Raw genomic sequence first — 23,132 nt, 5'->3', positions numbered from 1 at the left:
ATATGTGTAACTGATAATCGATGAGGATAACCTTGAAGCATATAAATAATGTTGTTGCTTTCCACCAGTATTTACCTTTATTGTATTCTAAGAAGTTTTTGCAAAGAGCAGAAATCGTCTATTTGCCATAGCTATTACAGACGAATCCGATATTTGAAATATATATAGGAATTTCAGAGCTTTAAATCGGAAGCATTTAGGTTTGAACGTTATTTGACATTGACAGGTCATACTCGTACACTTTGTTAAAATAATAATAAAGTCGCCAAACGTTTATTATTTTGTAGACAGTGATGTGAATACAAAATTTCAGTTAGATAATTTTCAATGTGATAAACTATTCATTTAATTATGTATTTCCTTTGAAATATTTTGAACAAAACCCTACGCTTTATAAGTATTTAATCAGAAAGGAATCGAGCATAACCGAATATTATTAGTGTTCGACTGATGCCCAATTTTTGTCCAATACCGATGCATATTTTATTATCCAATAAACCTAATGGTTCTTTTAATATAGTCTCACACCTAATAATTTTCTCAGTTGAAAAATACTTGTGTTTAAAGCGAGCACCAATTGCCGTAGAAACAAGTAACTGTGAAATTGTAATTATTAAACTTTAATCATAACTTAAGTTTTAAAAGAATAAAAAGGCAAAAAAATGAAACGGTAAAATTAAAGAGAATCGTCTAATGGATTATTCATACACTACTTTCCTCGCTTTGCATGAATTTATACTTTAACAGCGAAGCGAAGAAAGCAAAGGGTATGCCATAATGGACGCCTTACTTTCAGTGTTTCTCTCTAACAAAATTGGCGACTGTTGCATGGCAAAGCGTAAAAAGTTGATAGTTGTCCAACATTTTGCTTCGCCTTGCTGCGTTTCTCTTCGATGTGAACGTACTCATACAAAAGCATACAACGAACTTTTCTATCAAAACAAATATCTGACGCAAAGCGAAGCAAACGCTCTATGTGAATCAGCCATAAGAATCGATGCCGACGTCAAATCTTTTGGCTGATACCGGCACATGAACATAAATGCCAAAACGAAAGCTCACGAAAATATATAGCGGTTATTTGGAAAACCAGCTTTCCGTACTCGATTCAGTATAATTTTCTGCCAGTATGAAACGCATAATGAATAAAGACAAATGCCTCTTAAGTGAACAAAGTTATAATACCTTTGTGAAATATTGTTGTCGGGCATAAAATCGGATCCAAAAGCGTTTTTCTCTATTCATCGCCTAAAATTATGCATTATAATATCTTTGGTTATAAAATACAATTGAAAGCTAGTTATCTCGTTCAGCAATTTTATCTAGAATTTAAAAAAAATGTCTCTTCTCAAACCTGACTTTTATCAGTTGTTTCGCAAATATCTGAGAACTTTCAGATTTTATAGAAAAGCATGTTTTTAATCGACGTATTAAATGCATTGCTTACGCGCAACTACAGCTTGGTGCATCGTGGTGTTATATTCCGAATTTATATTATATATTATTTATTGTATTAATATTAAAAAAAAACAACTTTAAGCCTTAGAACGTATTTGTAATCTGTATAGTAAAGGTAGAAGCAAATGTTTGCTTAATTGACTTTGCGCTATAAATATATAAAAAATTATATACACTCATGCCTCGCTATACCGCCGCTCGTTATACGGCATTTTGCTATAACGGCCTTTTTAATTAAAGACACATTTTAGATAGAAGGCCCAAAATATTTCGGTACTACGGCCAAACACTTTTTATCGATGTGAGCGCGACAGTAAACCTATGCAGTTAGAACTCTGTAACCTTCTATTTTGAGAATTTCTTCTTATCCTTTCATTGAACAGGCTTTTTGTCGTTTCTTATTGCTTTTAATTTATTTTACTATATCTAACATGCAGTTTTTACACTTTTGTTTATAGATTGTTGATGGATTTTAGAGTCCGATATTATTTTATGTATAAATGTACATACATAACAGTATTTTTGATTTAAATTAAATAAAAATATAAAAATGCATTTTGAATGATAAGCCAAGTTACATATTTAACAATTTTGAAACCGATATGATTGAATTTGTATGAATTTGTATTAAAATATTTGATGCCTTATACCACTTTGGGCTTTACGGCCGAGTTTCGTTGAACGTATCTAGGCCGTTAAGCGTGGTACGAGTGTACATGTATGTTTTATGTCCTCCATACTTAGACCTTTTTTATAGACTTTCGATTAAAAAAGGTACAAACGTCCTCAATCAATCTTCATAAAATCATAAAACAAGCTCGAACAACACGGTATTTTCCATGAAAGAAAGATCAGAGGTGCAGTTAGTCGCATATACTTTTAATCATTTACTCATCAAGGATTTGTCGTATGTTTTGCAGGATCGCCTTCGATTATCACACAGCACTATTTTTGTCTTTCAGTCTAATATTACATCTAGTTTAAGTCAATGTCAATAGCAAACGAGCATGAGTATAATTCATTCATAACCACATCATGATACCGCTATCGATGCAATCAATTCCAGTGAAGTAAAAACATCAATAACGTACAAAGGTGCGGCCGATTACGTTTGTATTCAAACTTATGCTCTGTTTATTTCGCTTAACAATGCGAAGAACTTGAAAATCAATTAAGAAACATTTGTACGAACATGATCTAGAATTTGATAATATTTTAAACAAGTAAAATTACTGTAGTAACAAGTTGTAAATAAATTGTATTGAAGTGTCAATTCATAAACGAAATTTAGGTATAAAATGATCTAAAATTTAATAAAACGACGACAGAGTCTTATTTGAGCAATTGGCTCAGATCTATTGTTATAAGTACTTTTAAAAATTAGTGAGAGGACATTTAAAAAAAAATTGTAGCTCCAATTTCAACAACTACACATAGAATGAATGGTAAGCCAAACTACTGTTCTTAAAGTTAACTACAATTTGTTAATATGAATATTCACATGTTTTAATACAATATTAATAATAAATAAACAATTCTTAATTTCGTAGTTACTCTGACCGCTGTGGTTTTGTTGACCACAGCTGCACTTTGTTACGCAGCTGATGCAGAGTGTAAGTACCGTAAGACTCGTAAATTGGCATCTCACTGGCCAGATCCTACCGATTGCACTCGCTACTATCGTTGTACGAATAAGAGTGTAAAACGAGCAATAGTTTGCGCCGAAGGCAAAGTATATAATTCGAAGATAGGAAAATGCTCAAATTTCATCGAGGGTCTTTGCAAATTGACATTAGCCGTGCCTTTAGCTGGGGTAAGTTTTGCAAAATTTCTGTTTTTAAATACAACTACAATAGAATTAGACTGTTCTAAAACCGCACTTTCAAATAAATTTTTAGATTGACAATCTATGTGCTAATGAAACCTCTGGTGTTTATCTTGATCAACCTGGATACTGTCGTAATTTCTATATTTGCAATCAAAATCAGGCTTATCCTCAAGTTTGCGACCCAGGAAGTCGTTTTAATTCTACGACTAGAACATGCATACCAGATACTGACACTGAATGTTGGCAAAATAAGTGTATTAGTGAAAGAAATGGTACCTATTTGCCCAATGAATCTTCCTGTTCATCATTTTATGTGTGTGCTGCTGGCGAAACAATCGAACAAGAATGCGGTAGTGGCAGTTATTTTAATAGTTCCATAAGGATCTGTCTGCCTGATCCAGATGGACGGTTTTGTTGGGAGAACTTATGCGTAGGCAAACAAGATGGAGAATTTGTGCAAGATGTAAACGATTGTCACACTTATTATGTCTGTGTTGCAGCAAAACCAATTCAGCAATATTGTCCAGATGGCAGCTATTTCAATTCGACTAAAAATAGTTGCTTACCTGGCGAGTGTTTGCCAGTTACGACCGATTGTCCCATCACTGAGACAACAACATCGACGACTGAATGCATTAGTGAAAGTACTGAATCCACACCATCAACAGAATGTACTGAAGTTACAACACCTACTACAGAAGCAACTTGCGATTGTCCTGGTGGTTATAAAGAAGGTGAACTGATACCGTTCCCAAACTATCCCGAGAATTGTGATAAATATTATGAATGTTCAAACGGAAAACTTGAGGAGAAAGAATGCGGCGAAGGAAATCGCTTCAATAGCACCTTGGGTGTTTGTGAACCCGATGTTGACAATATATGTAGGCCAGCTGTCACTACTGAATGTTCCGAAGTTACAACATCTGCTACGGAAGCAACTTGCGATTGTCCTGGTGGTTATAAGGAAGGTGAACTGATACCGTTTCCAAACTATCCCGAGAATTGTGATAAATATTATGAATGTTCAAACGGAAAACTTGAGGAGAAAGAATGCGGCGAAGGAAATCGCTTCAATAGCACCTTGGGTGTTTGTGAACCCGATGTTGACAATATATGTAGGCCAGTTGTCACTACTGAATGTTCCGAAGTTACAACATCTGCTACGGAAGCAACTTGCGATTGTCCTGGTGGTTATAAGGAAGGTGAACTGATACCGTTCCCAAACTATCCCCAGAATTGTGATAAATATTATGAATGTTCAAACGGAAAACTTGAGGAGAAAGAATGCGGCGAAGGAAATCGCTTCAATAGCACCTTGGGTGTTTGTGAACCCGATGTTGACAATATATGTTGGCCAGCTGTCACTACTGAATGTTCCGAAGTTACAACATCTGCTACGGAAGCAACTTGCGATTGTCCTGGTGGTTATAAGGAAGGTGAACTGATACCGTTCCCAAACTATCCCCAGAATTGTGATAAATATTATGAATGTTCAAACGGAAAACTTGAGGAGAAAGAATGCGGCGAAGGAAATCGCTTCAATAGCACCTTGGGTGTTTGTGAACCCGATGTTGACAATATATGTTGGCCAGCTGTCACTACTGAATGTTCCGAAGTTACAACACCTGCTACGGAAGCAACTTGCGATTGTCCTGGTGGTTATAAGGAAGGTGAAATGATACCGTTCCCAAACTATCCCGAGAATTGTGATAAATATTATGTATGCTCAAACGGAACACTTGAGGAGAAAGAATGCGGCGAAGGGAATCGCTTTAATAGCACCTTGGGTGTTTGTGAACCTGATGTCGAAAATGTATGTTCTCGAATAAATTGTGATGATCAAAACTATAACGTAGGTGGACGAAGAAATAGGCGAAGTGTCGACAGATCTTCGATTGACACCTTCGATGCTTCATTGTGTATGGGCTTATACACCGAGGGGGAGATAATAGGGGATTCTTCAAATTGTCGGAAATATCAAGTTTGTATTAGTGGTGAAATGTTATCCGAAGATTGCGGCTTCGGTAATTATTTTAACCCAAATACTTTAACATGTAACATCGATACTCAGCAAGTTTGTATTAGCAATAACGAGAATACCAATAAAAACCTTATTACCGAAAAGGATGAAAAAATAACTGATACCGTCTCTAACGTTATGGACGCAGATTGCAGCTGCCCTGGTGGATACAAAGAGGGTGAAGTGCAACCATTCCCTAACTATCCGGAAAATTGCGATAAATATTATATCTGCACTGACGGTAGGCTTCAAGAACGGGAGTGTGGAGAGGGCAATTATTTTGATAGTAATCTCGGAGTATGTGTACCTGATGTCGATAATATCTGTTCGCCAGCAAAAACGAATTGCACTTGTCCTGGTGGATATAAAGATGGTGAATTGCAACCATTCCCTAACTATCCGGAAAATTGCGATAAATATTATATCTGCACTGACGGTAGGCTTCAAGAACGGGAGTGCGGAGAGGGCAATTATTTTGACAGTAATCTCGGAGTATGTGTACCTGATGTCGATAATATCTGTTCGCCAGCAAAAACGAATTGCACTTGTCCTGGTGGATATAAAGATGGTGAATTGCAACCATTCCCTAACTATCCGGAAAATTGCGATAAATATTATATCTGCACTGACGGTAGGCTTCAAGAACGGGAGTGCGGAGAGGGCAATTATTTTGACAGTAATCTCGGAGTATGTGTACCTGATGTCGATAATATCTGTTCGCCAGCAAAAACGAATTGCACTTGTCCTGGTGGATATAAAGATGGTGAATTGCAACCATTCCCTAACTATCCGGAAAATTGCGATAAATATTATATTTGCACTGACGGTAGGCTTCAAGAACGGGAGTGCGGAGAGGGCAATTATTTTGACAGTAATCTCGGAGTATGTGTGCCTGATGTCAATAATACTTGCAGGCGAAATGTGTGCAATGGTCAAGTTGACGGTACCTATATGCCTGACTCGACAAATTGTACTTCATTTTATCTTTGCAAAGACGGTAAAGGAGAGATATATAATTGTCCACCTGAGAAGTGGTTTAATCCAGTTCAACAGATTTGTATGCCTGACTATAATGCAACGTGCATAAATCCTTGTAAAGATACAACAGGAATTACATTATTACCCAATCCGGATTGTTCGAAGTATTTTCTTTGTAATAACTGCAAACCATATGTTGAGACGTGCCCCGAAGGTGGATTTGATATAACCCTGAATAAATGTCGTGCAGATGCTGTTTGTGAAGCTACTTTGTGTGTAGGTAAAAGTGATGGAATCACATACCCTCTGGTAGGCAACGATACCAAATTTTATTTATGTATGGGTGGCGTAGCTCAGATAAGAGAATGTAATCCCGGACAAGTTTTCAATGAAGCTGTGGGAGTTTGCTTGGAAGAGCCCAGCGTAAGTACAGGAGTGCAATGTTGAGCATTTTTTATTTTCGTACTCAAATCATTTCCCGTTTGCCGTTTAGTCACAATGTAATCAATCCGAATGCAATTCCACTAAGCCAGAAGAGAATGCATTTGCACCCTTAACCAACATTGATAATACTGCATTCTGTATGTGTCGAGGTAATTCAGCATTCCTACATCACTGTGGAGATAATTACACTTTCCGAGCTGACCTTGGAATATGCTATTCGGTAAGAAAAATTAATAAGTGTGATGAACTGATAGTTCCCCCCTTTCTAAATGTCATGCTAAACATTTTTGTTTTCATTTTAAGAATGCACCTTGTGATCCGGAGTTATGTTATTCTTTCCCTGAAAATACGCGCTCTCAAAATCGTAACGATTCACACAGTTTCTGTTTATGTGTCAGTAGGCAACAAGTTATTGTTGATTGCCCCAACAACCAAACATACAATGCAGTCACCCAAACTTGCCAAATGCTTGATGTTAGTGAAATGCGTCATAATATTTAAAGCCTTTCAATTATTTGTATTAATGGTGAAATATTTTAATTGATATATAGGAAAGATGTTCTGCTACTTTTTGCCTTACGGCTCCGGAGTATAGTACTTTCCCAGCATTGAATAATGATACAGATGGTTTCTGCGAATGCGTCATTTCTGGCAGCATATATAAGTTGTGCGGAAACGATAAGAAATACAATGCGGAAAGAGGAGTATGCCTATCAGACATTGACGATGATTGCAATAGTTCACTTTGTTCAGGAAATACTGGATTGATATTTGGTGCTGCCAGTGATCCTTATGCCTTCTGCTATTGTATTAACGATGGATTAGCAATTAAGCAGAATTGTCCAAATTCTGAGATATTTAATGAGACTTTGTTAATATGTCAGGCGGTAAGATCTGTTACATAATTTATTAAGTAAATATTATACTTACTTCATTTTGCATCACTCTTGACATGTCGTATAGGTGGGTTGTGATGGCCAATTTTGCTTGACGAATCCGGCCAGTCCGTTTCCAGCTTTAAATGAACCATATGCTTTTTGTATCTGTGGAAATTCAGATCCAAGCTCAGTAACTAAACACGATTGTTTGAGTGGAACACGTTTCGATCCATACTACTTAATATGTAAAGAGGTATGAATTTGATGACTAAGGAAAACCGATTGAATGACTTTTACTTTTTTCGCTATTTAGGATCCTTGCGACAAGAACTTTTGTTCTAATTCATGCAATGATGGTATTTCTTATCCAGCAAATAATTACCCATACGGATATTGCGTGTGTAAGAGTGGCATACCCGAGTTGCTTTCTTGCTCTAACGGAAATATGTTTAACCCTAACTCCAGCCAGTGTGAATCCTCAAACAATGTAAGTAGTTATTTCGAAATAAGTATTCTATATTTGTCGAGTAGGGTTACTCAAATACCTATTACAAGTATATTGCATTTGGTTTTCAACTATCCAGATTAATTGTGATGTAGCTCAATGTGTTAACGCGACAGTAGAAGACCCTTATGCAATTGCAGCTAAAAACGAAACACATGGATTTTGTTACTGCTTTTCTGCGACCGAAGTTGAATTCTTCTTGTGTCCAGATAATGCCTTATTTGACCCGATTCGCGAGATTTGTGCTATAAGTTGTACGAATGGCTCGAAAATATTGGAACTTAAGCAAGGTATCTCCACTGTGAGCTGCGTGGGTACTTATCGCGAGGGAGAATACGTGCCGCATCATACCAACAATCAACTATTCTACCAATGCTATAATGCAAAGCTTACGGAGGGTGATTGTGGTGCAGGAAATGTCTTCGACCAAAATAGTCTAACTTGTCAGCCTTGGGATAAAATGGTTAGGCAGCAAAATAGAAATCTTATGCGCACAGAAACGATTCCGGAAAATAATGTAAGAACTCTGAAGATTTTGAAAAATTACTATAAAAAATTCCCATACTTCTAAAGTTGTCGATAAGGCTTGCCTCTTTAAAAACATGATTGCTTAATACTACAATCTAAGCAAATATACTTGAATAATTATTATACTTGTAATGAAATACCTATACATAAAGCTATATTAAATAATAGTATAGAAATTCCGCTTGCTTCATATTCATTAGATCTTTTAACTATATACGTACATTTATCGCACCAGTATGTAAATAAAAGTGCTGTTACATAACGAAATTTTAAAATTTGGCCGTTTTATTCATGAACAATATACAAATTTACTACCGAAAGGAAATAATATGATCATTAAACAAAATTATGTGTATATGTATAGATAGTAACATGAATTTTGAAAGCAGTGGCACTCTTGACTAAAAGGATATGCAAGAACAGCAAGTTGTGGCATTGAACAAATTGAAGCTTTTTTGATGTGTTTTGTGCTGCTGCATATTAAACTAAGAGCAAATCAATTTTTTCAGAGGCCAGCCATGTATTAGGAGCACTTAAAAAACCATATTTGTATTAACAAATGTATATATGTAATATTTCTTCACCTTAGAAATGGTGTATTGAAAACGAAAAAAGATACGTGCTATCCAACTGTTCGCAATATGAAATATGCATAGACGGTGTTTGGACTTGGCTGAGCTGTCCCGATGGACAATTCTACAGTGCTCAAGGGCACACGTGTATTGAACGTCGCGATGACATGATCTGCATTTATGGTCATGTTACAAGTTTTCCAAATTGTAGTGCTTTAATGGAGCTACAAACAGTTCACGGTAAGAATGCTAACTGTACACAATATTACCGTTGTAATCATGGTAAATGGCGCTTGAGGAATTGTCCGAAACATCACTTTTACTCAAAGCGTTTAAACACTTGCATCCCAAGTTCGCATGACGATGTTTGTCCGGCTGAAAATGAACTGAACATTGACATTATGACGGTACAGGAATTCGATTGTCGCCACATGGAAGTGCGTCATTATGAAAATAATTGTGCAATGTACCTTATGTGTTTGGACGGTAAATGGTGGCATCATTACTGTCCACTTGGTATGTACTATAACCGTATATATAATTTTTGCATGCCCGACTTGGATGGTTTTTGTTCTGTTGCTTCTATGCCATCAATTGTTGCATATTTAGAACAGGCATATTCTAGACAACCTTGTAGTTTACCAGGTGCCCTTAGGCCATCTGCTTTGGCTTGCGATCGCTATTATGTATGCCAAGGAAGTTTTTGGGAATTGAAAATTTGCCCGTATCAGCAATATTTCAACCTTACCGAAAGTGTATGTTTACCCGATATAGAAAATGTTTGCTTGCAACGATATCAAATTACGTGCCGTGAGGGCGAGCAACGCGAGTTCCCATTCAATTGTACGTCCTATGAGAAATGTGTACACGGAGAATGGCAAAAACAAAGTTGCAAATTTTCTTTTATGTTCGATAATATTTTGCATCAATGTGTGCCGAACCATGGAGAGTGTGGTGAGAATGGGTTGCGAAAAGTTTGCGGGACCGGAGTGGTTAGAGCTCATCCGTTTTCTGAAAATTGTACACAATTTTATTATTGTCTTGATGGCATTTGGAAAGAGGGTATTTGCTTAAAAGGTCACACCTATTCAAATGACTTGGGCACGTGTGTGCCACATGCATCGCATGATAAATGCCAACCCTTTATTGTGGAACAAAAAGCAATGATTGATATGAGCTTAGAATCAGATCAACCAACATTTGAAAATAACATAAGTATTATCTGTCTTGGTCGTGAAAATGGCAGCGCTGTACCACACCCGGAGAGCTGTTTACATTTTTACGTTTGCCATGGAGAGGTGGCAGTCAAAGAGCAAAAATGTATTCCCGGAGCGTTTTTCGATGCTACACTCGGTTACTGTCGGCCAAATAACGGTAGTTGTATAATTCCTCTTGAAGGTGTATGTGCCAATTCCACTGACGGTGGCCACGTTGCACATCCTTACGATTGTCAGGCATATTATGAATGTTCTACTTTAAATGGAACTGAACTACATTATTGCGCCGAAGGCGAGTATTATCACAATATAACGGGTGAATGTCACATTGATCGAGGGGAGTGCCGTGCCGAATTTAAAGCACACAGTAAATGTACTTATGGTCAGCATGGAAAGAGTTTATCTCACGAGCGTTATTGTAACATTTATTTTGCTTGTGTAAGTAGTTTGCCTATACCTGCGATGTGCCCAGCTGGTAATCACTTCAACTCTGCTGTTGGACGTTGTGTATTTGATCCTGTAAGTAACTGTGAGCAAGGTAGCTTATCAGAAATAACTATTAACATCAAATCGGAATACATATGTAAAAACTTAAGTGATGGCAATCACTTGCCTGACATGACAGATTGCACAAAATATTATGTGTGTATAGCTGGAATGGAATTAAAGAAACAATGCCCGTCGGGTGCATATTTTGATACTGAACAACACCTTTGTGTACCTGATGATGGTTCCTGCCCATATATCATCAAAACAGAACCAGACTTATTGATTGTTCCACCAGAGCCATCCGTATGCGAAGGAAAGCATGGGAACATGATGCCTGATCTCCTCAACTGTAATGAGTTTTATGTTTGCATTAATGGAAAGTTACGACACGAAAGATGTTATACGAACTACTACTTCAACTCATCGATACTGCAATGTCAATCGTACAAGCAAGCTATTGGCAATGCAACCGAAGCTGACGCTGTCAGTGCAGATGAACACCAATTAAAATTAACACAGAACATGTTACAGTGCAAACACAAGCCCTCAAATTATACTGAACTCTGCTTGCAAATGCCAAAGGGATCTTCCATTGCAGAACAAGGTGATTGCCGACGGTACGTAAATTGTAACGACGTCGACGGTCCTGTCTCTCAGCGTTGTCGCAATGGTGAGAGCTATGATAGCTTGCTCGGTTTTTGTAGACAAAACGATGGCACATGTTTGCTGGAAAATGGACAACGAGTTGGTGAATGTAATGCCCGACATGGAGTGTTGGTAAGAGACGAGGACAACTGTCAAGCGTATTTTGTGTGCATAAATGGGCAGAAAATTCCTGGCAGTTGCAATAAAAACGAATACTTCGATAAAATTCAGGCGTCTTGTCTTCCCGATGAGAATAATCAGTGCGGCAAAGCTTTGAACCAAGCTTATACAATGAAAACACCAGCGGTGGTAAGTAGGAGTTTCACAAACAAAGAGAAACAGAAATACTCAACATTCTTCACATTATAAAATATATATTACATGTGTCTAAAGTCATGCCTTGGTCTCGGCGATTCCATACTTTATCCATATACTCTGGACAATTGCCGTTCGTACTTTCAATGTGTACAAGGAACACCAATTGTACATAAATGTGCCGACGGACTGTATTTCAACGCGTCAATAACTCGCTGCGTGAAGGATGTCGTAAATTGTACTATGTCGGCAGTGGCACCAAAGCGAACGCTAGAAGAAATCCAACATAAGGACGATGGGAGCTCTACATAGATACGTAATATAACATATACATATGTACATATATGCAGGGTTGCAAATAATGCATTAAATAAAAATTGAATTAACATTTAAAATTAAAAAAAAAAATAATTATTTAGAAATAAAAAATAAAAAATAAAAATTTTAATTCCACATACCAGATAAAAAATAAAAATAAACTACCGGATTGAAAAATTAAAAGGTAAATTTCAATCTTAAGCATATAATTAAGAATTAAAAAAAGAATTTAATTTGCTTTAGAATTAACATTTTTTCGCTTTCATTCAAATCAAAAAGTAATATTTTCAATTTTTAGTCCCAAACATCTTGGATAAAAAAATGAAAATATAATTTTTAAGCCCAACATCGTTATTTAAAAATGAAAATCTAATTTTTGAATTAAAAAAACCTGTATATATGTATGTAATATAAACTAATGTCCCTTACTACAAACTTTAATTTGTTCACATAAATATGATAGCAGGTCAACGTCATGCCAATATTGACGAACATTACCGATCGTAGATATAATAGCGACAGCTTCTTGTGAGATCAAATTTAATAAACGGAATTTCGTATATTACTACCTATGTACATATTTATGTACGAATTTTCTATTACGTGCACACATACTATTGTAATATACATATGTATATGCATAACAAAAACTGTTTCGACAATTCAACAGTTTCAATACTTTCACATTTAAATTAATTCGCATTAGAAACGCTTTCATTTTAGTTCCATAACTCTTAAAGGCAAATTATGTTTTCATTATATTGATTACAATCTATTTATAAATAAGCTTGTTTTATAAATAAGCCTGGTGACGTAGAAGTTCAACTACAATAAGGCGGCCAGTTGAACTTCTTCGACAGCACTTAACTTAACAAACTCATAATTAGTGGTAGTACATGTATAATATCTCATGTACAGTTACGCGCGAAGTCTGTCCTTTGAAACTTTATTTTCAATGGCTTTATTATTACTTTTTTAAAAAGAATACAATAAATACTACCTTCAATAAAATACATACATAGTCACTTTTTCTAAAATAATTGAACCGAATTCGAAAGAGAATATTTGTGTTTAATCTTTGTTTCTTTTTTTATAACGCTTTTATTAGCTGTATGTTTGTAACTACTTAAGAAAGTCACCACACCACGTGTGTTAATTAAAAAAAAAAGTTAAAAATAAAGATAGTTAAAAAGTATTAAAATAACACGCTTTTAAAGCATTTCAAATGGGATGGTTTGTGCCATATTTTTCGTATATCGAGCGTACAACACGGGTTTTTATTCAAAATTGAGGCTTTCAATTGCTATACAGGTTGGTAGAAAAGTTTCTGCGCTAAAATTAAAAAAATTTTGCTTCTGGTATGAAATATATTTTTTTATTCAATATAATCTGCCTTAACTTCAGTACACTTATTCCAAAGATCCTCCAATAAGTTTATGCCAGCCCTATAATGACTTTCCGGAAGCTCTGCAAAATACCTATCTACGGCTGTAGTATGTAGCTTCTTCATTTGACGAAAAACGCTTTCCACGAAGGAATTGTTTCCGGTTTCGGAAGAGGTAGTAGTCGCTGGGAGCCAAATCTGGTGAATACGGTAATGCTCAACCAATCCGTACATTTCGTAAAATTCTTTTTGCATCACAAAAAACTGATGCCATAACCTTCTTTGCTGATCGTTGTGACTTCACCTGCTTTGGAGCTGAACAACCAGCTTCAGTTCACTGTAAACGTTCTTGTTTCAATTTAGGATTATCATGGTCGTAGTTCCAAGTCTCATACATAGTTATAAAACGACGCAAGAAATCGGTTTTCTGCTTAAAACGCTCTAAATTATGCTGAGAAATTTGTTTTCGATCCAGTTTTTCTTGAATTGTTAACGTGTGCGGCACTAACTTTCCAAACAGGTTTTTCATATGTAATTCTCTATGTAAAATATGAAACACTCGTTCGTCTGAGATGCCTATGACATTAGCAATTTCACGCTTAGTCAAACTTGGATCTTCACAAACAATATTATGAAATTGCTCAATGATTTCTGGTGTGGTTGCGGTTTTTGGTCGTCCTTCGCGTGGATCGTCTTCAAGCCCAGTACGACCACGTTTAAATTCAACAGCCCAAAATTCACCGGTCCGTTTTAAGGGTGAGGACTTCTAATACACTTCTAACAATTGTTCATAAATTTCCTTTGCTTTTAAACCTTTCTAAACATAGAATCTAATCACTGCGTGATATTAAATTTTTCCATATTAAAAAAATACGCTGACATGTCAACTTCAAATGGCTTGTAAACAAAGAATTAATTGACAGAATGACTTGTAACTTTCCATGTCTTCTCACGACAGATATACCAATTTGAGAAAAACAAAATTTGGAGCTAGTAGTGCTTTTTATTGGTGCAACCAGACACTTCACAACCAACCTATATGTGTGCATATTCCGACGTTACATTCTAATGATTCATTTGTAGCAGCTTTTCTTCAGGACATGCATGTGTTATAAAAAATACGACACCACTAAAAATGATAAATTACGCAATTACTTAGGCATATTTGTATTTATTTAATTTGTAACAAATAAATATAGGTAATAGTATTATGTCGTTCATATCCTAACATATCTCAGTTCGAAATAATATATAATATAAACAAGTACATACATACAAAGTTAATGTGAATTATTATGCCCTATCCACCAATTTTAAACCGTCCCCAAAGGTAATGGATTTTAGGAAGCACCTATTTAATTCAAATCAAACCCATTCGTTGATGACGGGGACTGACAGTGGTCTAGTTACAGAAAAAAAATCAATTTCGTAAAAATTGACGTTATGCTTTTTTGTCTAGTCCGTCATAAGTGTGCATATGTATATGTATGTGTTTACTTACATAAATGTGTATGTATACATAGGTGGAAGTTACAGCAAATTATGAATTGTTAATACATTGAATAAATTCCAGCAAAGGCATAGTGAAGCAGACAGGAAATGCAATAATGCGTATTGACCATTCGGATTACTGACATTCATCGTCGCGTTGTCAATCGCAACGGTTGTGGCTAACAGAAAAATTGGAAACGCGTAATGGCGCCATATACGTGATTTATTTAAATGCTTGAGAGTATACATATAAAAATACAATATCAAAAAATTGTATTAATAATAATAATTTAAAAGACTGGGCCGATACTCGGGAAGGATAATTATTTTTTTAGATTAACATTGTGAGACACAAGAAAACATTAAAAAATAACTAATATAAAATATTGATTCAAATACATATAAACTGATCAAATGTACTCGTATAACCATGCTTATGAATATGGATTAATTATAAATATTATATATGTTTGTAAATATATCGTCACACAGATGCTAACGGAATGATTGTCTCGTGTGTATAAAACTAGTGAAAGCGGGAATGCATAAATTAGTGCAAGTGGTCATAATTTATAATAATACATATGTAATTGCACTCCTGCGCATACATGTATGTATATATATGTTCATATATTTATATTACTTTAAATTACTCAAGCCCACACACAAAATATTAAATTTTCTTTGCGAGTGTTAAAAAATTTATAAACGCAGCTTAGCAAACGGCACAGTACACAAATTACGGGATTTGGGGAATAACTGAATCATAAAAGCCTTTTTCAGTTTAACAAATGCAATTCAAAGTCATATAGCTATAAACATTTTTTGTTAATATAATCCTTAACACACTTCCAAGCGCTAATCGATCACAAATCGATTGAAATTGAGAACATGTGTTAGAAAACACATGCTTCCGTCAATCTGACCGACTTTTTATTACTGATTGAAATCGAAATCCGTAGGGTATTGAAAATATTACTTCAGTTCAAAACATTAATGCAAGAAATAATATATGTGTAATTTATGTTACAAAAAAGAGAAAAAATGAAATAAAAACATTAAACAGCACCAATTATTATCAGTTCGAAATTTAATTTATATAATGCATAAAAGTGGACAGTTGTCAAGTGTATAAAATGTTCTCATCACTCGTTGTAAACAAGGATTGTGTGATCAAAGCAAGATACCCTTAACAAAGTTTCAGCAAAAAATATATGTATATATCTATGTGTATACGTGAATTAAATATGTAGCAGTTATTTAATTTGAAATTCACATGCTTACGATTGAGGTATATACATAGGGCAGTTATGTTGACCAAACTCCTTCTAAACATGTTTTTTATATAATACAAGTGCACATATATATATATATATATACATATGCATACATACAATACATTGATTTACCTAAAATCATATCATACATAATATGCATCAAACTTTATCCGAAAAATTACAATTTACAACTAGAACTTCCTAGCCGCTTATATCGAAGTAATCAATCTATTTTTTCGAAAATTGGTTCTCAAAGAGATCAAAGCTTGTTCAGTTTATTTCGTTGTAAATAGGAAGAAAACTTGGCAAATGACAACTCGTAGGACTCGTAAAAAAAAAGTTGCTTGTATAGAAAAAAGTCAATCCACTGACTAGTTCGGCTTGTAGTTTATAATAGTTGCAAAATAGTATCTAACTATTTCATTTACTGCCGTACAAATATATACATAGATATACATATATGTATGGTATATAAATTATGGCTTGTAGTACATACATATGTACCCTTTTACTTGTAGGCAGACCGAATTCAAGAACACAAGTGCCTTTTTTTAAATAAATAACTTCTATTTGCTAATATGAAAAACGGCTTTACAAGATTTCCAAAACTTGATTAAACTTGCATGCATTATTTGAAAACTTGAAATATTGCATTGGTACTACTATAAAAGAACTTTACCCGTATTGCATAACTCAGGTATGTGATGGCATTTGGACATTACAAATATTTTTTTACTTGTTTATTTAATATACTTCTATTTTTCATGACACGTGTACATATACCATAGCATAACAATTCAAAGAGTACACTAGTATTCTAAATAGGTCAAGCTGACGGAGTATAAAATAATTTGTAAACAAATAATCATAGCTTTCAAACTGCTACATATGTATAGCTCGGTGAAGTACAAGTATATCTTCTCTCACACACTAGCCACATAGGCAACTTCTACATACATTGACGTTAATGAAAAAATTGAATATTTATAGCATAGATATGCACACTATGTTTATTTTTATACTACAATTATAAGATATTTACAATAGGGGTATTCTCGATCTATCACAACTCAGTATGACGGCTGTTTGAATTCTATGACGACCTAATTGCCAACACGCAAGCGCGCCTAAAAATATGCTTATCCAAGTAACAGTGCATTTAATATTAATACAGTGTACATACAAGTAAATGGCAATAATATGTATTGAATCAAGTTACGTCATAGCTGAACGCCGTCAACTAGCCGACTCTGTTAATGCGTGTCTAACAATTGCAGTAAAACTGTTCGAATAAATGTTTTTTTCGTTTATTTAATTTTGGTATTGACCAAATACCCCAATACTTTTAACACTAATACTTACAGCTTTAAGCATAATTATGTAATTAAATTCCACAGCAAAATGCATGAATCAAGCTATGATGTTAGCAACAGTAAAAACTCCGCGCACAATAAATATAGTCTTGATCGTATTGAGAAACAAAAACTTGAGCAGCCCATTAAAGAGAAGAGTTTGGATAGTCAAGTTGATTATAGCAAGCACCACTTGCAAATGCGAGTCGATAGCGTTGATGATGAGAGCACCGCACCTATAACGGAATCAAATTCGCGTGAGGATCTTATAGCGAGTAGTGAACATTTTACAGAGGCTCCGCCAGAATTTCCACGTAAGGAATAAACATTAATAAATATGCGAATTGAAAGCGTATATTAATTATAAGGTATGATAAAAACTTCTATAGGATTCTTATCAGTGCCAGTTTTACGCAACTTTCGCCCATATTCTGAAAGTATCGCCTCACGCCAAATCTCATCCAGTCCGGCGAAAAGTGATCGAGTTTTACGTACACATCCGACGGAAGGGAAAATTCGTACTAGACGTTTAAGCCAGGACAGTGGAATTGTGTCAGGACGCTTGTTCGGTGGTTTAGTAAGCATAAATAACATTGTATACATATAATTATTATATCGTTATGTATAATATTTCATGCGCAGGAAAGCAACATTCTTGATACAGTGGCTCCCACCAAGCATTTCGCCAAATCCTCTGATAATTTATATAATTTTTTTATAAGTGAAGCCGCAGCAAATGCCTACAATCAACAGCAACAGGAACAAAAAAATGAACAAACAGTATGCGAAGCAAAAGAGCAAAACACCCAAACTATAATACCATACACAACCAAACCGATTGAACGGCAGCTACCAGCTCCAAAAGCAACGTACACTGAAAAATGGCTCAACTCGACAATCTCTCGAGCGCTAGATCATTTCAAGCCAAACTCCATTGCTGTACCACTGCCTACTCATATTGAAACAGAGTCAGCAGAGCCTAGTCCCACACAAGCATTTGGGCCGAAGGTGTTGAATGTGGAAGATATTCCCGGAACAGCAATGCGACGTGGTCTAGGTATACATTTGAATACGCCACTTGTTGAGGACACATCTTATAGGGAGGACACAGATCAGTCTGATATAATAAACTCAAATGTTTTACAAAATCAATTTGGATACAAGCAACTATTACCTGTATCACGTAAGAGTTCGAAAAGCTCCATAGCCGACCGTAGTTTGAGCGGTAGCCATTGTGACAGTCGAAATACTAGTAAAAGTCACAGTGCAAGTGGTGATGAACGCGAGATGCGTCGCATTAGTAAACAAGATCGAGAGGTAAAATTGAAGAAAAAAGCATTTTTTTATGTAGCTATGTATAAGTAATTTCGTTTACAGGGTCTTGATCCAGAGTCTCTGATGTTTCGTGATGGACGCCGTAAGGTTGATATGGTCCTGGCATGGGAAGAGGAAGATTTTGGTGTAATGACCGAGGCCGAATCTCGTCGTCGTGACAATCGTCGTTGTTTTATGGACAATCTAATTAAAGAAGGACTGGAAGTTGAGTTAGAAGACAAAACACAGTCCTTTAATGAAAAAACATATTTTCTAAAAATTCATTTACCTTGGCGACTAGAAACGCGACTCGCAGAAGTCATGAACATAAAGTTGCCGATCAAGCGATTCATTACAATATCAGTAAAAGCATCCTGGGTATATAACTATCGCTCTCTTGTTGTAGTTCAAATATAGAGTTCCTCAAAAAATTGTACGAATGCTGTTGGTCCAAAATATTTGTGTCAAGGCATCCAACGTAGTATGCCATTACATTCATATCCATCGCAGTAACTTCTCTTCAAATCGCCGAGTCTCGTGATTGTAATCGCGTCCATATTCAAAGCTACAAAGCAAGCTTACAGAACGCTTGGTTTTCAAGAATTTCAAAGCGTTTTCAATTCAACAAATTTTTGAGGAACTGCAAATTAAATGATAAAATTGAGTTATTCTCTTTTCGCATTTTTACATCCGTAGGATGATGAGAATGTAGTGGCACGAAATGTCCACTACTGGAAGTCTCTCTGGAATCGGCTAACTCGAAAAATTCAGCTCGACCAAAGCGTTTTAGAAGGGGAAACGACATTCAAAGCTGCTACTGCCAATGGTAATGCTGAGGAACAGTAAGTACAAACATATGTATGTATGTAATTCTAAGGAATATTAATTTTTGTACATCGACAAAGTGCGAAAAGCGGAAAATTGAAAAAATAAATAATATTACAGATTTATTGTCAAAGATCGCGCCACTGCGTATACGAGTGCCCAACGTTCTCTTATGGTTATGCAGGTGCTTATTCGTACCCCTTTCGATGATAGCGACCGTGTTGGGATTCGACGTTTGCTCAATGACTCCACCTATTTGGCTTGTTTTCCTCTACACGAAGGTCGTTATGATCGTCCACACTCTAGTGGGGTCTCATTTGACCGCCGCATTTTATACCTGACGTGGGCTCATCCTTCTCAGTGGTACAAAAAGCAGCCTTTATGTTTAGTTCGCAAGTACTTTGGCGATAAGATAGCTCTATACTTTTGTTGGCTGGGTTTCTATACGGAGATGTTGGTGTATCCGGCAGTTGTGGGCACTTTGTGTTTCCTTTATGGGCTTGCGTCTCTGGACTCAGAAGATAATACTCCAAGTAAGGAAATTTGTAATGAATTCGGGACTGGTAATATTACACTCTGTCCGCTGTGTGATAAGGCCTGCAGTTATCAGCATTTGTACGAGTCTTGCCTCTTCTCTCGCTTAACATACCTCTTCGACAATCCATCTACAGTATTTTTTGCTATATTTATGTCATTTTGGGGTAAGTTATGAGATACATACAAACTACTTGTATGTATGTACATAAATGTATGCGAAATGTAATTCCATAATCAACATTATTAATAGCAACGACATTTCTGGAGTTATGGAAACGCAAGCAGTCTGTAATTGTCTGGGAATGGGACTTACACAATGTTGAATCCGATGAGGAAAATCGTCCAGAGTTTGAAACAAATGCCACCACATTCCGTATGAATCCAGTGACACGAGAGAAGGAACCCTATATGTCTACATGGAGTCGAGCAATACGGTTCGTCATCACCGGTAGTGCTGTCTTATTTATGGTAAAGTTACTTAAAGAAATTACATCTTAATGAATTAAATATTTGCTTACCTTTCTGCAGATCTCGGTAGTTTTGTCCGCTGTATTGGGCACCATCATATATCGCATTTCATTGGTTTCAGTCATTTATGGTGGCGGTGGATTTTTCGTAAAGGAACATGCAAAATTATTTACAACTGTTACAGCTGCATTGATTAATTTAGTCGTAATTATGATATTGACAAGGGTAAGATATTTGTGGTTGGACAATTTCTTCAATTTAAGTATATATTGTATAGTAAATTGCTCACTCTACTAGATCTACCATCGTATGGCCATAAGGTTGACAAATTTGGAAAACCCTCGAACTCACACCGAGTACGAAGACTCTTACACTTTCAAAATCTTCTTTTTTGAGTTTATGAATTTCTACTCATCGCTCATCTATATTGCCTTTTTCAAAGGTCGATTTTTTGACTATCCCGGCGATGATCAAGCGAGACGAAGTGAATTTTTTCGTCTTAAAAATGACATTTGCGATCCGGCTGGATGTTTATCAGAGCTTTGCATTCAGCTAGCCATTATTATGGTAGGAAAACAGTGTTGGAACAATTTTATGGAGTATCTCTTTCCAAAATTGTATAATTGGTGGCGTCATCGCAAACATAAAGCTGCAACCAAGGATGTAACACATCTACATATGGCTTGGGAACAAGACTATCACATGCAAGACCCAGGACGCTTGGCTTTGTTTGATGAATATTTAGAAATGAGTACGTTAAAATAATTTAATAAAATATTAAATTTATTTAATTTAATTTATCTTAATTAAATCACTTTGACAAACATAATAATTTTCACAGTACTGCAGTATGGTTTCGTAACATTGTTTGTGGCAGCATTCCCCTTGGCACCTCTTTTCGCGCTACTAAACAACGTTGCGGAAATCCGTTTGGATGCATACAAAATGGTCACACAGGCTCGGCGTCCTCTAGCAGAGCGTGTTGAGGACATTGGTGCTTGGTATGGCATCTTGCGCATTATAACCTATACAGCAGTTGTCTCCAATGCTTTTGTGATAGCTTACACAAGTGATTTTATACCGCGTATGGTCTATAAGTTCGTATATTCAAATACGAATACGCTGGTGGGTTATATAGAGCATTCGCTTTCAACTTTCAATACATCAGACTATAAAGAGGAGTGGGGAGCTACGAGCAACGAAAAGGATCCAGATGTATGTCAATATCGTGGTTACCGGTGAGTATAGTTGTCAGAATCTAGAATGTAATGTGTTTCAACTTATATTTAAACACGCATCTTGTTTATAATTGTGGAAAGTAGAAACGGACCTCATGATTCCGAACCATATGGCTTAAGCCCCCATTACTGGCATGTTTTTGCTGCACGCTTGGCTTTCGTTGTCGCCTTCGAGGTAACTTTTGTTTCTCCTGTATGCATAGAAATGAATATGAGTGATTTACACACATATTAAATCTTTATTTGAAGCACGTCGTTTTCGTCATCACAGGCATTATGCAATTTATAATCCCAGACATACCCGCTGAAGTGAAGACACAAATGCAACGCGAACAGTTACTTGCCAAAGAAGCGAAATATCAACACGGCATTAAACGCGCTCAACAGGGAGAAAATCAGGACTTATTAAGTATTTTTCGAGATGCGGGAAGTCGTAGTAGTGGTGCTACTATGGGTACGAGTGGCTTTATTGGACGTGGAAGTTGGGCGCGACGTTTCAGTCGTCTTAGTGATGGCTTAGATGCACATGTAGAAGTAGCGTCACGACCTCGTCGCTCAGTTGAGTCGACAGTATGGGAGGTTTCTTGACACGAAGAAGAAGAAGAAGATGCACAAGAGTCGAAAATTGCCAAAAAATAATATCAACAAATCGTACGAAAAATATATAATGGCTGCAGATATTACGAATATTTGACTTAAGTTATGTAAATCTGAATGTATATACTTATATATGGTTTTAATGATAAGATACTTATTTAATCTTTTCCTCATATTGATGCAATAAATCAAATATCTATTCATATCAAAAACTGATCGGGATTTGTAGTATTCAGATTGAGATTATTGATTCTTAATAATTTCTACAATATCAAGGTACATTATACAAATACATACATACATACAAATGTATATACTTATGTAGTATGTAATTACATGCAATTATAAATCGCAATATCTGCATACTATTTTGAATTATTCCCTTATTAATTTAGCAGTTTTTTTCCAAATACATATATACATACATATGTTTTTATGTAAATAAATTGAGTTA

The 23,132-nt window shown here is 35.7% G+C and overlaps 2 protein-coding genes across 2 annotated transcripts; both read left to right on the top strand.

Moving 5' to 3' along the window:
* The first annotated feature begins 2,757 nt into the window (after positions 1 to 2,757).
* On the top strand, positions 2,758 to 12,378 carry LOC106621050 (uncharacterized). The gene is made up of 11 exons (XM_070110937.1): positions 2,758 to 2,903; positions 3,009 to 3,271; positions 3,357 to 6,707; positions 6,778 to 6,948; positions 7,032 to 7,202; positions 7,280 to 7,615; positions 7,692 to 7,859; positions 7,920 to 8,093; positions 8,191 to 8,628; positions 9,229 to 11,871; positions 11,956 to 12,378. Exons 1-11 carry the CDS (start codon positions 2,897 to 2,899, stop codon positions 12,187 to 12,189), a joined length of 7,956 nt encoding a protein of 2,651 aa, XP_069967038.1. The 5' UTR covers positions 2,758 to 2,896; the 3' UTR covers positions 12,190 to 12,378.
* Positions 12,379 to 17,748: 5,370 nt separating this feature from the next.
* Positions 17,749 to 22,959, top strand: LOC106621065 (anoctamin-5). Its single transcript, XM_014239760.3, has 12 exons — positions 17,749 to 18,013; positions 18,089 to 18,276; positions 18,342 to 19,016; positions 19,077 to 19,391; positions 19,710 to 19,855; positions 19,959 to 20,539; positions 20,626 to 20,843; positions 20,904 to 21,068; positions 21,141 to 21,594; positions 21,685 to 22,081; positions 22,166 to 22,256; positions 22,331 to 22,959. Exons 1-12 carry the CDS (start codon positions 17,749 to 17,751, stop codon positions 22,667 to 22,669), a joined length of 3,834 nt encoding a protein of 1,277 aa, XP_014095235.2. The 3' UTR covers positions 22,670 to 22,959.
* The last annotated feature ends 173 nt before the right edge of the window (positions 22,960 to 23,132 follow it).

Source organism: Bactrocera oleae, chromosome 6, assembly GCF_042242935.1.
Source record: "Bactrocera oleae isolate idBacOlea1 chromosome 6, idBacOlea1, whole genome shotgun sequence".
Classification (NCBI taxonomy): domain Eukaryota; kingdom Metazoa; phylum Arthropoda; class Insecta; order Diptera; family Tephritidae; genus Bactrocera; species Bactrocera oleae.
Note: the sequence above shows the minus strand (reverse complement) of the source record. Positions and strands in the feature narration are given on the sequence as shown.

Bases quoted from the DNA above. Each gene is read 5' to 3' on its own strand.
- LOC106621050 (XM_070110937.1), top strand. The intron at 6,949-7,031 runs GTAAGAAAAATT...TTTCATTTTAAG, and splicing joins ACCTTGGAATATGCTATTCG to AATGCACCTTGTGATCCGGA. The intron at 8,629-9,228 runs GTAAGAACTCTG...TCTTCACCTTAG, and splicing joins AAACGATTCCGGAAAATAAT to AAATGGTGTATTGAAAACGA.
- LOC106621065 (XM_014239760.3), top strand. From the start codon at position 17,749: ATGCATGAATCAAGCTATGATGTTAGCAACAGTAAAAACTCCGCGCAC. The intron at 18,277-18,341 runs GTAAGCATAAAT...TTTCATGCGCAG, and splicing joins GACGCTTGTTCGGTGGTTTA to GAAAGCAACATTCTTGATAC. The intron at 19,392-19,709 runs GTATATAACTAT...TTACATCCGTAG, and splicing joins TATCAGTAAAAGCATCCTGG to GATGATGAGAATGTAGTGGC.